The 15,555-nt window shown below is 42.5% G+C and overlaps 1 protein-coding gene across 1 annotated transcript in view; it reads left to right on the plus strand.

Moving 5' to 3' along the window:
* The window catches only part of Arl15 (ADP ribosylation factor like GTPase 15), a 347,400-nt gene that overhangs the window by 131,183 nt on the left and 200,662 nt on the right, over positions 1-15,555 (plus strand). Inside the window, exon 3 of the mRNA XM_051183077.1 lies at positions 1,948-2,007. Coding sequence (XP_051039034.1) covers positions 1,948-2,007 — 60 coding nt within the window. The remainder of the gene's footprint in view (positions 1-1,947; positions 2,008-15,555) is intronic.

Raw genomic sequence — 15,555 nt, forward strand, 5'->3', positions numbered from 1 at the left:
AAGGGGAAATAGATTTCTCCAGTGGACCGGGGGCAGCAGGAGGAGTTGGGAACAGGAGCGATCAAGCGAGGGTGGTACTGGGAGAAACAACTGGAACTGGTGGGCATTTGCTAGCGGGTGAGACCTCGACCAACGGCTAGTCCACGGACTCTACGAGGCTCGCAAAGACTCCTAGTGATGGCGGACACAGAGTCTGAACCGGTCACCTTCTGTGACCAGGCAATGCCTCAGCTGGAGGGATTGGGACACCAATTCAGCCACAAAAGCTTTGGCCTACAGCTTGTCCTGCTTACAGAGTGTTCTGGGACAGGAGCCTAGCAGAATCCTCCTCAAAGAGACACAAGAGAGACTTCATCCCAGCAACTGATTGAAGCAGATGCAGAATCCCATAGCCAAACATTAGGTGGACCTCACGGAGTTCTTCCAAGGAGAGGGAGAAAGGAGGTTTGAAGTAACCAGAGGGATCCGGGACACCATGGAAGCACGGCCCACAGAATGAATGGACCAGGACCCATGGGGTCTGGCAGAGATTGGGTAGCCTGTAAGGGTCTGGTCTAGGCCCTCTGCATATATATTCTGACGGAGTAGCTTGGTGTTCTTGTGAAATTCCTAACAGAGGGAGCAGGGGGCTGTCTCTGACTCCTCCGCCCACGTGTGCGACCTTTTTCTTCCTGTTGGGTTGCCCGGGTCAGCCTTGATGTGATAGTGTGTCTCTTGTCTTATTGTAGCTTGTAATGCTGTGTTTGGTTGGTGTCCCTGGGAAGTCTGCTTGTTTCTGACTGGAGACTGGGGGGCTTGGTAGATCTGGGGGAAAGGGGAGGTACAGGGGGAGGGGAGAGAGGCTGGGGGGAGGGGAAGGAGGGGAAACTGTTCAGGATATAATATATGGGATAATAATTGTAATTTATAGCTGGGAGACCATGGAGAGAAGGCATACAAAAGACTCGTCCTTTTTGTAAGTCGAGGCAATGCCTTGTAAATTGTTCTTACCTACATACAGTATGCCCATTAGAGCTTTCCCCTCCCCTCATCACCATCTTTACTGGTAATTTTGTGGGAAAATAACTATTTATTTCATGTAATTGCTCATGTTAAAACTGTACTCTGAAACTACTGAAAAATTCATTTTTAAAAATTGATAGGAATTTCGATCAAAAAAAAAAAAAACAAGTACATGGCACAGGTACTCAGTTGAAACAAAAGAATCTGTTGCAGGATTCCATGTCTCCAGTCCTCTCTCTAGTCATTGCTAGTCTAGTTTCTTGTGACTGCTTTCAGAAATATCCAGTGTTTGTCTTTGTGCACGTGTGTTTGCTCAGGTGTGTATGTGCGTACACATATATGTATATTCTTACGTGTTCCAACTAAATTGATTGCCTTCACTATGGATAATGAAGCCCTAAGCATTTTGTTAGTCATAGAAGTATATTCTTTGAACATTATCAGTGTTTTATGACATTCTTTGTAAAATTATTTGTGTATAAATAATTATTTATAATTTTACTTTTAAAGAAAAATACAGGTATATATTATTGTGTCCTCAAAGGAAACACTAACAAATACAAGAATATTCAGTTATAAGATAGTTACTATTCCAGTGTTTTAATCCTTAGGACCTAGTAGATTGAACATTTACTTTGAAATTCTCATTGTTTTCTGTTTGTCTTCTAATTGATAAAAAGCTGTATAATCTTTGTATGCTAAAGAACAGGGCAATATTTTGAAGGGAAAGTGATAGTGTTATTTTGGCTATAATATTCAGTGATGTTTCAGAATAGTAGAAGATAATATAAAGCCATTGTATCTTGGGAATGATATGTTTCTGGTATAAATTTGAGCTATGTATAGTGAGCTTTAGTTTTCCCCAAACATGGGATCTGACCGTCTTAAGTGTTTGAATGTAACAGTCGAGTTGCTAATTCTTCTCTCTCTGTCTTCTGATTTTAGGTTTTAGTATCAAGGCAGTACCACTCCAGAGTGCCATCTTGAATGTAAAAGAACTTGGAGGTATAACTTTTACAATCCTCTCTACATCTGCCCTTGACTATTCGTGTATTGCATGTAATTAATCCCAGGCGATTGATGTTTAACTTTTTCCTTACTAATACATTCCTTTACATATGAGTCAGCAGTTGTCCTAGACTTGTAAGTAATATAAACTTTGCTTTCTTTTGTGTGAACCGAAGGACAACACACTAACAGCACCGTTGTACTCTGTCGTTGCTTTTACTTATTAATTATTCTAAAAGGAAACCTATGAAAAGAATCCAAAAAAACTAAACAAAAAACGAGCTACATAGGGCAAATAATTGTATTTAAGTGTGGATTTCTACTGCAGGTTCAACTGTGTTCAGTCTTTTCAGAACCTATTTGTTCCGATAATAAATCTTTGCCAATGGGTTCTTTGCTGGCTAGGCACATTTATTGGATAGGCTGTACCCAAAATCATCCATCAGTCAGTCTTTCATTACACTCTCTGTCTGGCATCTTTTGGGTTGTGTTTTATGTCAGTCAGGGTCTTAACCCATGCAAATAGATTAACAAAGAAATCAGTCAATTCAGTGAACCTACTAAATTCTCTTTAACGGCGCAAGAAAATGCCGAGTGCCAGAGTTCAGTATAATATCGGTGAGTTTGGTGACTTAGAAAGTTCTCTTTTGTCTTCTTAATCACTGTGTGATGGTGACCTTACCCTGCTTTTTTTTCCCTCCTCCGTCAAGGTCATTTCTAATTGTGACTTGCTTTTAGTGCTGTGAAATGGAAACACACAGCTGTATGTCACCTTGTTAAAGTTTGATGCCTTCTGATACTTTTCAATAAAGTGCTGACTGGCCTTTCCAGCCAGGTGTCTTCAGTGTGACGGCTGACAGTGAATTTCACAGCACTGATACTGAGATGCATCTGCAATTGCGCAATTAGAAGTTTCTCTTAAGGTGCTTGGTGTTCTAGGAACATGAATGTTGATCTTAGCTAGAAAGCAGGCAAGCAGTAAAAAATAGACTTCCTTGACATAACTTCTGTGTAAAAATGTTCTAAAACTGCTAATAGATTATTTTAATCATGATTTGATCTCTGCTGGCCACTCCTCCATTGACAATATTATTTGTAGATATTTTGCAGTCAGAGACCCTAATATAAAATTAGTAGAATCTAACTGTATGGTGTTTTAATTATTAGGCTGGGTTAAAAAAAATAGCAAAACAAAACAAACAAACAAAAAAAAAAACACTTTCATTGAACATTCATCAGTATAAGGAACTGTTGTGAACTGGCAAGGTATTATTGTGTGTTTATTTGGGTGAAATAAGTAATTAATGTTTCTTAAACAGTTCATAAAAACGAATGAATGAAGTTAACATTGGTTATTCATTGAAATTGAGTGCGATGAAAGATAAAACTAGAGGACTATGTAGGAGGGTCTATGTAGGAGAGGAGTATGTTTTTGTTTTTCCTTAAGGGAGTTTATTCTCTCCGATAACAAAACTGTGCCCGGACAATTGACGAAATGGAAATTGCAATGGAGAGGATCCCATAGGGTTTGGTGGCACATTTTAATTCATAACTTACTGTTAGGAAGTTGAATAACATATGTATACGGAGAGCTTTGGGCATTGGAGCAGTAGGCTAGCTCCAGACTGATAATACTTGGGTTTATGCTTGCATTAGGGCAGAAGAGTAAATTTCTGGTCCAACCATAGATTGATTTTTTTTTTCCCCTCTCCCTCAGCTTTAACATCCCTCTATCCATCTTAGGAAAAGGTAGACCAAAGTACAATTTGTGTACTCTCTTTCATAGTCTCAGAGGCAGCAGCGGAGGGGGTTGTTCTCTGATGGGTGGACCACTTGCTTATTTATTGAAAACTTAGGGAGTACTCTGTTGTGTCTCACCCTGGAAGAGGCATGTGAAAAGCTGGGCTAGCACATATAAAGAAAATAAGCCTTCCTGGATTATAAAGTATATTATAGATGGCAAGGGAGTCGATGTAAGGAGAATTGTAACTTAGTGAAATTGAGTTGCTTGACTAAGAATCTCAGTGGGGAAGAGTTGGGTGTTTCAGGACCACTTTGAGACGGCAGGTGACCTGCATTCACCAGTACTAGGTTACTTAGAGATAGGGTCATTGGAGTTCAGTCAGTCCGTCAGTGTCTGGAAGATGCTGCACTCACGGGAGAAACTCGGGAAGATGGTTGATAAAGGCAGATAGTTGATGAGAGCTAAGGACCGAGTGAAGGATGCAGAAAACACAGGCAGTTGTCTTCATCCTGGGTTAGCTCAAGAGTGGCAGGCCCGTTCCTCCTCACCAACCTGCAGAAACTTCCTCCACACTTTCCTTTCCGAACCTTAGGTGAAATGTCTTACTGTTAGAAAAGAGTAAAGAAATGAACCATTGTCTTCTTTATTTAGTAAGGAGAAATGATTAATGGAGCCAAATTTAATGAGAGTCATCTCAGGTCATCTTCATAACAAACTATGTATACACATAAAACTGAATCATGCTTTGTATGCATGCATGACTGCATCAATTATATGTCAGTGTATATGCATATATCATATCATGCATAGTGCTTTGCAGTCGTTCATTCCTGTTTCACGAGTCTCACGCCCTTCAGCTCCTTCTTAGGTAGTACCTTTCCAGTTTACACAGTCATCCACTGCAGTGTTCCCGGGCTGGGAGGACTGTAAGCAAGACGCGGCTTCTGTGGGTTTAGTGGTAGAGGTAACCCTTGGATATACCTGTAGGGAACTAATGAACATCTGGGAAACAGTAAAATGAGTGGGCAGATACCAAAGCCGTAGGGAGATGACGACACGAAGCTAGCGGTACCTCCTAACGGTATGAAGGGCCAGGGGCCAGTACCATTTTTACTGCACACAACAGCTTGACCATTGTGGCTTGCCTGTCATTCTGGCCAGGCGGCGCGGGTTGTACCTATGGTTTTATTGGCACATATTGATTGTGTATCACAATGAATTTTATTGTGACATTTGTACGCATCTATAAAAATGTTTCCCTCCTGTCCCCTTCCCATTTTTTGTTGATTGTCCCATCCAGTCCCCCTTCCCTCCCTCTCTTTCTCATAATGACCCAGTGAGTGTAGGCCGCTTACAGGAGCTTGGGTGAGGGGACATTTAGGAGCACTTTGGCCTCTTATCAGTGGCCACATCACACAGCAGCTGTGAACTGCCATTAGCTCCTCAGGGAGGGCCCTGTGCGCCACTCTCCGGCCCACAAGGGCGAGTGGAGTGGGTCAGTCAGGCTTGCACAGGTAACTCCAGCTGCTGCAAGTTCATAAACACAAGGGCGGTCTGTGCCAGAAGACACAGTTCCACAGCGCACAAGCTCTTTAGTGCGATCGTTCATTTCACCTCCTCTTGGGTGAGCCTTGGGGATGGTGGAGTTGTCTGCTTCAGTGCCCAGTGCTTCATAGTCACTGACCAGTTATGAGTCACCCAGTGCTCTGAGCGAGGCCGGCTGAAGCTCAGCGTCACGAATGTGTGATCATGAACTTTCATGTTTGAAGGGCACAGCAGGACTCATGGATGCTGGTTGTCAATCAAATGGAAAAGTAATCTGCATTTGTTTGTTTGTTTGTTTGTGGTCTCCCACCCTGTGAAGAAAAGCAGGCAGCAAGGATTGAGGGGAAGGAAGTGTGCGTTGTATGTAATCACCCGCTTGCTTAGCCTGCGCAGTTGTGACGGGAGGATTCTTGGGGATTGTCAGCTCAGCCATTTTTTTAAGGCTACATCTTTCAGCAGCCAGCTGTTATAGGAAACAGATGTTGCCTGTGTCCGGCTTCCTTGTTTGCCTCCTCACAGAGAAAGGTGCCATGTCCCTGTCCCTGCTAGCTCTCTGAGGGTTCTGTCCAACTTATTTGCATTTGTTAATTTTCCAGGAACTGGCCAGGGCAGACTTCTCAACAAGCAACCCAGGAGACACAGCCTGCCTGTTTCTTTGAATTTCTGTCTTTGTATCTAGGGTATTGGACATCTTTTACTAAAATATAAACAACCCAAGGCTTTCCTATTTGTTTCCCTTTGCTAGAGTTTTACCTGCGCACTCTCTTCATATGCTTACTTTGCCTTTCCCTGCTGCGCATCTTACCTGGAGAAAGGCCCGGGGGTGCTTACAAATACTGTAATTCCTAACTCTTAGGCTTATGGCCGTGCAGGAGGAGTAAGACACGTCGTCAGATGCACGTGTAGGGGTTGTTGGTCCCTGAGGCACCGGTGGGGGCTCTAGAACTCTTGCAGGTTTTCAAGCATGCCGCTTGAAAACGTTCTAGGTATCTTCAGAGATGGGTTTGTGGGCAAGGAGGACAAGGAACTGTGTCCAAGGCAAAAGGAGGAGGCAGAGAAGGAGGCCCGGATAAGACCATGTCCACAGAATTAAGGGAACTGTAGGGAGCTGTACCCAAGAAAAATACGAAATGCTCAGGATCTGTTACAGAATTGTAAGGAAGAAATGTCACTTAGCAAGCAGTGTTCTCTCCAGACACCGGCCACTTTATGTCTGAGCCTCTTGCTGTGTTTTGATATCTGTAAAATGCAAGCTTTAATAAATCACCCCAAGTTTATTTCCCGAGGGGTTGGGCTGGAAGAGAAAAATTAAATTGCCTAAAGCTCCTTGGGAAAGATACTTTAAGGATGGACAGTGGTATTTTGAGTAATTCTCTTTTTATAGTTGTGGATCTGTTGTAGTATGTAGTGTTGAGTGACTGGGGCTTCTTGATAGAGCATTGTATCCTTATCTGAGAAAATAACCAGGCATTTATTGACTAGGAAGAGCCAGTTGACTCCTGGCTCTCTGGGCCATGTACTCTATCACTTAAGCTTGGGCTATACTAGGGAAATGATGTTGGTATAAGGCCAACTCACTTGGATGGGAGTGTAAAGGCCACAGCTATCTGAATTGGTTGAACAGGATCCCAGGGTGGTGGTGTTCGAGCGTTTTTTACACTTGCTAAGGGAATGCTGAGCCAAACACTCAGCAGAGCCAAGTAAATGAATCTGGAGGCCCAGAAGTCCGTTACTGGCTCGTGTAGACCTGACCTTCTTCTTTTTTTTTTTTTTTTCTCCTGGAGGAGTGCCCCAGCAAATTTTTAAAAATCTATCTTTTTGGTCACAGTCCAGTATAGTACTGAACAGCCCGCTTCTAAGACTGCATACATAAAGATTATTCTAGAAACTGGTTTCCTGACCTTTTGACCCCTGGCTTCTGAAGGTTGCCCGTTGCCTACTTTGGGAGGAATGGGTCATTCCACACTTGTAGCTCCACCAACCGTCCTCTTGTGTTCTCAACTTAGCTCCTTGTCTCTCACGAGGGAGTGGGTGTTAGTGTTTCTCCCAGGGTTACCATAATAGCAATCAGTTTTCATTGTGTATCTGGTTTCAGTGTGGCGTCGCCGCAATAGCACTACAAGTCAGGTGACCAGTACTTTCCTCCAGCAAAACAAGCCGGGGACACTGGGCAAGGCCCTTAGCCGGGGACACTGGGCAAGGCCCTTAGCCGGGGACACTGGGCAAGCCCCTTAGCCGGGGACACTGGGTAAAGCCCCTTAGCCGGGGACACTGGGCAAGGCCCTTAGCCGGGGACACTGGGCAAGCCCCTTAGCCGGGGGACACTGGGCAAGCCCCTTAGCCGGGGACACTGGGCAAGGCCCTTAGCCGGGGACACTGGGCCAGCCCCTTAGCCGGGGACACTGGGCAAGGCCCTTAGCCGGGGACACTGGGCAAGCCCCTTAGCCGGGGGACACTGGGTAAAGCCCTTAGCCGGGGACACTGGGCAAGGCCCTTAGCCGGGGGACACTGGGTAAAGCCCTTAGCCGGGGACATTGGGCAAGGCCCTTAGCCGGGGACACTGGGCAAGGCCCTTAGCCGGGGGACACTGGGCAAGGCCCTTAGCCGGGGGACACTGGGTAAAGCCCCTTAGCCGGGGGACACTGGGCAAGGCCCTTAGCCGGGGGACACTGGGTAAAGCCCCTTAGCCGGGGGACACTGGGCAAGGCCCTTAGCCGGGGGACACTGGGTAAAGCCCCTTAGCCGGGGACACTGGGCAAGCACCTTAGCCGGGGACACTGGGCAAGCACCTTAGCCGGGGACACTGGGCAAGGCCCTTAGCCGGGGACACTGGGCAAGGCCCTTAGCCGGGGACACTGGGCAAGGCCCTTAGCCGGGGACACTGGGCAAGCACCTTAGCCGGGGACACTGGGCAAGGCCCTTAGCCGGGGACACTGGGCAAGGCCCTTAGCCGGGGACACTGGGCAAGGCTCTTAGCCGGGGACACTGGGCAAGCACCTTAGCCGGGGACACTGGGCAAGGCCCTTAGCCGGGGACACTGGGTACAGCCCCTTAGCCGGGGACACTGGGCAAGGCCCTTAGCCGGGGGACACTGGGCAAGGCCCTTAGCCGGGGGACACTGGGCAAGGCCCTTAGCCGGGGACACTGGGCAAGGCCCTTAGCCGGGGGACACTGGGCAAGGCCCTTAGCCGGGGACACTGGGCAAGGCCCTTAGCTTTTCGAAAGTGGTTGCCTTTTCAGTGCTGATGAGGCGGATCAGCGTTCTCCTGTCTGAGTATAACGCAACCCGTGCTTTGACCTCGGAACTCATGGTGTCTGCCATGCCCTGGCTATTGTGAAGCTTACAGGTCACCTCGAGCTGCTGCACGATTGTACAGCACTGGGTGCTTGGTTTCCCTTTTATTTCAGTCACAGCTACTTGTTTCGGGCTCTTTCTTTCGTTCATTATGGTAGATATATAGGTAACTTTATAATTTTTGTTTTGTGTGAGCAGGAGCCAAACACACGTGTACGTGTGTGTGCACGTGCACACACGCTTTATATGTTCTATCCTGTAACTGGGATGAGTACAGGACGCAATCTAGGTTAAGAAGAAACAAAGGAGAGTTCAGAAAGGAAAAGAATGCAGACGAGAACATATGGGAACAAAATCATGGGGGAACCGCGGGTTGGGTTTATGGCTGGGGAAAGATAGGAGGCTTTTAAAGCATCATCTGCATCATCACAGCATCAGCAGTTCCGAGGCAGAGGGTACTTCTGCTAATTTCTTCCTCAAAATACTAGAGTATGGTTAGACCCTTTAGGAGGAAAAAGACTTGCTAATATTTAATTGATGTTAGTTAATATCAGCGGCATACCTGGCCTCAAAAATACAATTCCTGCTGCACAGATTCATGTTTGTGCATATGTACACATGCATACAGTCATCCTTCAGCTTATTTTTCCATATGTTTTCATAGGAGAGAGGCAATGCTCGTAATGGTTATGTCAGCATTCAGAGCTCCATAGGTTCTTATAATTGTGTTGGCATCTTGGCAACCCGGAGAAGAAGTAATATGCTTTTAATGATAAAGCACTCGCCAAACTAAATTGAAGCTCTGGCACATTTAATGCTGAATAAAACAGATGGTTGACACTGTTGGTGGCATCATATACTTACTGATTTTTAATTTGCTAAGGTCCAACGTATTTTAGAGACTCTATCGAAGATGCACGGTCATTTAAATCTTGAAGTCACCAATATTTTGGCTGTCCTTCTGAGAGATAAGAGTGAACGTAAGGTTAGCAATGAATTTTAATACGTACATGTAAGTAACTTCAATGACTAAAAATTGAAAGTCTGAGGTTTGTTGTTGTTGTTTTGTTTTTTAAGTTCTCTATTTCCTTTCCATTCCTGTCTTACATTGAGCACATGTAAGGGTGTGTGTGTGTGTGTGTGTGTGTGTGTGTGTGTGTGTGTGCTATCAAACAATGTCAACTGAAATCTATAACCAAGATAGATTTAAATCTGTAACAAAGAAAGGAACACAAGACAAAGCTTAAGATACAGACAATGGGAACATGAGGTAGAAGTGGGATTCGTCAGGGTTATTAATCAAAGGGCTCATCAGAGTTATTAATTGGGACTCCACATTTGGAGCTGTGCCTCTATTTTTCTTTTCTCCTTGCACTAAGTGGGGGATAGCAGCTGTGTTTACCCACAAACTGAATCCTTGAATGTGGGTGCTAGACCCAGAAAGGTAGGGCAGTGTCTCAATATATACTGACTGCCAGGTGGGTTAGAAAGCCCACACACACAGGAGACAAGCCACTTGTCTGTCCCCATTAATCACTGAAAACAGACAGCGGTAAACAAAAGAGCTGGCAGACAGACTCTCAAACGAAGATGAGCATGTAATTATGACACACCACGATGCGAACAAAGTCAACACCATGAAGGAAAGATACCCAACCCAAAATGGGGAGAGAGAGTATGAAAGGCCTGGAGATACTAGAGTGGTCACAAGACATTCAGAGAGCTGCAGAAAGGGTTTGCGTTTGTGAGAAAGAACAAAACCCAGAACTTAGGAATTTAAATTTCACTTTAAAATTTTAAATGAAAATGTTGACGCAACTTACATGTAAGTTACTAAAACTAAAGGCCGAGCTAGAGAATTTCCTCAATGCCGCAGAAAATGAATACTTTGGAAGTGCGAGGGAGGAAAAGACCTGGGGAAAAGCAGCAGGAGAAAGCTGTGTATAAATGAATATTCAGATTTGTCTTCTTAGTACCTAGTAGGAATGGTTAATAATTGTAAGGAGTACAGATTTTCCTCCCGCTGCCTGGTCTTGTCCCGCCGCCGCGCCGCAAGCCCCAAATAATGCACAGAGACTCTGTATTTGATACAATGCTGTTGGCCAGGTACTAGTTTCTAATCGGCTAGCTCTGTCTTAAGTATTAACCCATTTCTGTTAATCTAGTATTTCCACGTGGTCTCATTTTACCAGGGAATACGGCAGTCGTGTGGTCTCTCCAGTCTCTCCATGTTGACTCCTCCTTACTGCTTCCTCTTTCCTCCTTGTCTCCTAGTCCCGCCTATCTTGCTTTCCTATTGGTCAACAGTGCTTTATTTATTAACCAGTATGAGAAACATATACAGAATGACATCTCCCATCAAATAATGACCCTCCTCTCTCACTTAATGTCTCTGTCTCTCTCTCTCTCACACACACACACACGCATACACGCATGTATGTTATATTTCTATATATTTATATTTTAAGTGTATGTATATAGTGTGTGTCTGTGTGTCATGTCAACATGGATGAAGCTGAGGCAGATAAAATGAAGGAACATGGAACCTATTATATTATTACATGGAGTATAGATTATAACTAACAAAAGAAAAATTGAAATTTACCTGGGGCATTGTTAAAAATTAGGTGACATATTCATAAATGGATTTTTAAAACTGCAAAAAGCCTATATGATCAACTCCTGTTATTACTGAGATAGTGGAAAGAATTCCCCCATAATGAAGTAATTTTTTTTTTCTTGTGAAAATTTTTTTTAAAGAATTGATTTTTTACAAAGGATTTTCATCTGTTTTACTTTATGTGTATTTTTCCTGCATGTATGCTTGTGTACCATGTGCATTCCATTATCTGTGGAAGTCAGAAGAAGGCATCAGGTCTCCTGGATTACTGATGGTTGTCACCACTATCTGGGTCCTGGGGACCAAGCCTGAGTCCTCTGCAAGAGCAGCAAGTTCTCATAACAACCGAGCCGTCTTTTCAGCCCCTGAAATATCAAGTCTTTAAGAAAGAAAATATAAAGAAAAGTGATAAATTCATGGAAAAAATTCAAGAAAGAAAACCAGCAAAAGCTATGATAAATAAAAAGCACATATATCACAATAAATATAAATAGCTTAAATTCGTTTAAAAATACCATTAAAATAATGTAACACCTTTTACAAGAAAGTTCAACAAGATACATGGTAAGATAAAAATAAAGGTGTTACCATTGGGGGGAAAAATGTACTTAAAATAGTGTCAATTCATTTGAACTAGGACAGAAATTATTCAGCAGAGTGAAATTATTTCATGCTACTACACTAAGACGGCTAAATAATCAAAAATATTGAAAATACTTAGCTACTTAAAAACTAGGAAATGTAGAAAAAGTACTAATAGATTTCTACTCGGGCATTCAGCCAGGCTTCTTCCAAAGACAACTGATCACAAATAAATAAAAATACAAAACAACAACAGAACACTGAAGGGTTTGAATTGATAATTCGTTCTAATTGATAATTATGCACTTTTATTTATTTATTTGATTTAAGCATTCTTTACTAAACATTCTGTATGAGCTTCCTCTACTCCCGCATCTTCTCAATCGCTTCTTCCTTGTATTTGCCTTTTTTCCTTTCCATCTTCTCAAAACTTGGTTTACCCTTCCAGGACGCTGTTTGTTTTGCTTGTAGTCTTTGTCCAGCTTCAGCCTGGTGATACCTGCCTTTCTAGGCCGGATGGATGCCAACACAGACAGTTGTGCCTTTTCTTGCTGCAGCGATAGATGACGTATTTCTTCCTGCTCACCTGGACCACTTTGCCAATATGTCGCACTTTGTAGTTTACTCATAAAAACCTAAACTTTGTCATCCTTTCCGAGGGGCACAGAGCGAGCGTCGTACTCCTCTCTCAGAGTTGTGCACTGGGGGGGGGGGCGGGGGGGAAACAACGTGAATGTGAGAGGGTGCATTGAAATGCTGTTGGCATGTCTTGCTTCGGCTGGAAATCACAAAGATTGCATTCCATTATGGCAGCTGTCAGTCCAGTGTGATGGCTGCAAAAGAGGAAGGGTCTACGTGTGATTTCTTTGCAAGTGACACTTTGCATTTGATACTCAAATGTTCTTTTGAAGCATACATAATTTTACACCACTTATCATATTTGTGCTTCCTAATTGAAATCTTTTAAAAGCAATTGGAAACACACACACACACACACACACACACACATACACACACACACATAATTTCAAAGTACTCTAACCATGTACCATGAACAAAATTTAAATCTGTATTGCTTCACTATTCGATTTAAAACTTAACAAGAACAACAACAAAAAAAGACCCACAAAACTTCCAGAATAAAACATGAGAAAATCTTTGTGACTTTGGGTTGGAATAAGATTCCTTAGAATCTTCCTTACATTGAAAGACTTCTGCACTTTGAAAGAGAATGAAAGACAAGCCATAACTAGAAACGAAAGCATTATTCATAAGGCCTCCTAAGGGACTTGGCCCAGATGTAAAATAAGAACAAGTAAAATTAAATAATAGAATACCATTTAAAAGTGGATGCATACACTCCATCCAGATATTCCCATGCAAAAATGGATAGCTCCTAGCGATGAAGATGATGCTTAAAGCATTGCATGTATGGAATTATCTGTCCAAGGGTAAACTAACCTGACACGCAGATCCAGAACTGGTACCTCTCCTACCAGAGAAGTGTCAAATAATATGACTTCTGGAGTTCCTGAAAAGGCGAGACATATCGATTCTGTCATAATTGCAGTGTGCTAAGAATGAAGACAAATGGGTGAGGGAAAACAATAACAGGCTCAAGATGAAAATAAAGCATGAAAACCATTTTTAAACCAATCACCGCATGTAGATGTTCCTAGTAGCTTCATTTATTAAACCACAAGACTGGAAACAACTCAAAATGACACTCTTCAGTGAACAGAAAAATTGTATGCTAGGATAGTATGATAGAATACTATTCAGTAATTAAAGTAAATATGCCATTGGTACCTGCAACAGTATTGATGGATCTCAGAATACAGAATAGTTAAGTCTAGTGAAAGAAGGCAAGCAAAATGAAATAGCATTGATATATAGGATAAATGTATAATTTACACACACACACACACACACATATATATATACATATATATATATATATATATATATATATATATATGAAATGCAAACTAATATACCCTGATAACTAGTGGTTACCTGTGCATAGAGACAAAGAAGACGAGGATGGAAGTATCAGAAGTCTTTAAAGAGGTCATCGGAGGCCACATCATTTTGAGGTGATAGATATATTTACTGTCTGGGTTTAAGGAATGGTGTCGCACGCATACATACACATGTGACACTAGACACTGAGATTTGTGTTTTACTATTTCTCAGTCATACCTTATAAAACTCTAGAAACAAAAGTGCCGTGTCTCTTAAAATAAAAGTAGTTTTGATCATGTCAGGTTAAAAATCGTTGACCATGCGTTTCTGGTGCGATCTTGGATCCCTGTGCTACCCCTCCCCCCCATTACTTCCCAATTAAAATAGACGCGGAAAAGACTGAGAAAGAGCTATAGCGATCGCTGCAGAATCATATGCAACTGTGTCATCAGGGCTGCATATTAAGAACTCACAATGTAAGAGAAAGATGTTTTCGGGTCTGCTGATTTAATATGCAGTGTTTTGAATTCTCGTTGCTAGTAAAAGGAACGAGATTTAATCTGTGTGCAGCAGCATGCAATTAATGAAAAGAAATATGCATTCAGGATTCATTATATAAAGAGTGAGAAATTTCTCAGCATAGCCCAGTTGTGGTTCATACGATAGTGGTACTCACTGTAGTATTGATGTAGTGTTTTCTTTTCTTCCATGATTTTACGAAAGCTACTTTGATGATTCTGTCACTGGTAGGTTTCAGAGACAGGGGGAAATAATAGCCTTAAGATAAAAAAATAAAACAAAAGGCACTTTCATTGCTTTAAAGCAATGAAAGTAATTGTAGTTTTGAAAACCATTTGCATGCATGTGTGTCCCTGTGTGTGAAATTCCACTTTTGGTTATTTCCAGCCTCTTGCAATTTCAGCTCATCTCATTGGGTTGGTCTTAATCATTGATGGTGGCTATTTGTCAGAGGAATGGAGGGGTGAGTATATTATTAATAAGTTCAGGTTATTTCCCCACCATTTTGTTCTATGCAGATTTAGATGATCATTCAGCTTCTTTATTGATTATGGTGACTGTGGGTTTAGATGGATAGAATCCAGGAGAGTGAAAATGAACAGGTATCTTGGGCATTTGGTTGTCATAGAAAGATGGAGGTTAAGGCTGTCTAATATGGGTAGGCTAACGTTTGTCAAATGTGGCTTGCCTTTGATGCTGTTACTCTTGGTCTACAGTAATCTTTCTTGCAAACATTTCAATTTATTATCCAAGTAGTTTCAACTTGAGTAAAGGAAAGTTCATTTAAGTACTAGTGGTATTAAGAGCCAAGGTGATTGTGTCTTAAGTGTAGAAACACACAAATTTTTCTAATCATTTTCCGTTCTGTATGTGTTAATAAAAAAGTGATAAGAGGCTTGGTCTATGGATACTGGAAAGCATCCAACCCAAAAAGAAGTCTTCTGGCAGCTTCTGACAGTTCAGAGTTGAAATGTAGGCATTCTCCGGCCCCAAATTAATGTAAACATGCTGTTTCCTTATAGTTCCATCAAAAGCCCCCCCACACACACATATATACACACACAGTGAGTTTATTACATATGTGTTAGTGTCATTGGTTTGTCTTAACTTTCTCTAGGGGAGACCTTTGCCATTGCATAGCAGAAACAAAATGAATGAAAGACAAGGCGGTCCTCAACTCTAGAACGTCAAGTCCATGAAAAGATTCAGGAACATCCGTAGGCATACAGGTTGGGAGGAAGGACCCAAATCCAGTCATGTTACTACCCAAGTCAT

The sequence above is a fragment of the Phodopus roborovskii genome, unplaced genomic scaffold, assembly GCF_943737965.1.
Source record: "Phodopus roborovskii unplaced genomic scaffold, PHOROB, whole genome shotgun sequence".
Classification (NCBI taxonomy): Eukaryota; Metazoa; Chordata; class Mammalia; order Rodentia; family Cricetidae; genus Phodopus; species Phodopus roborovskii.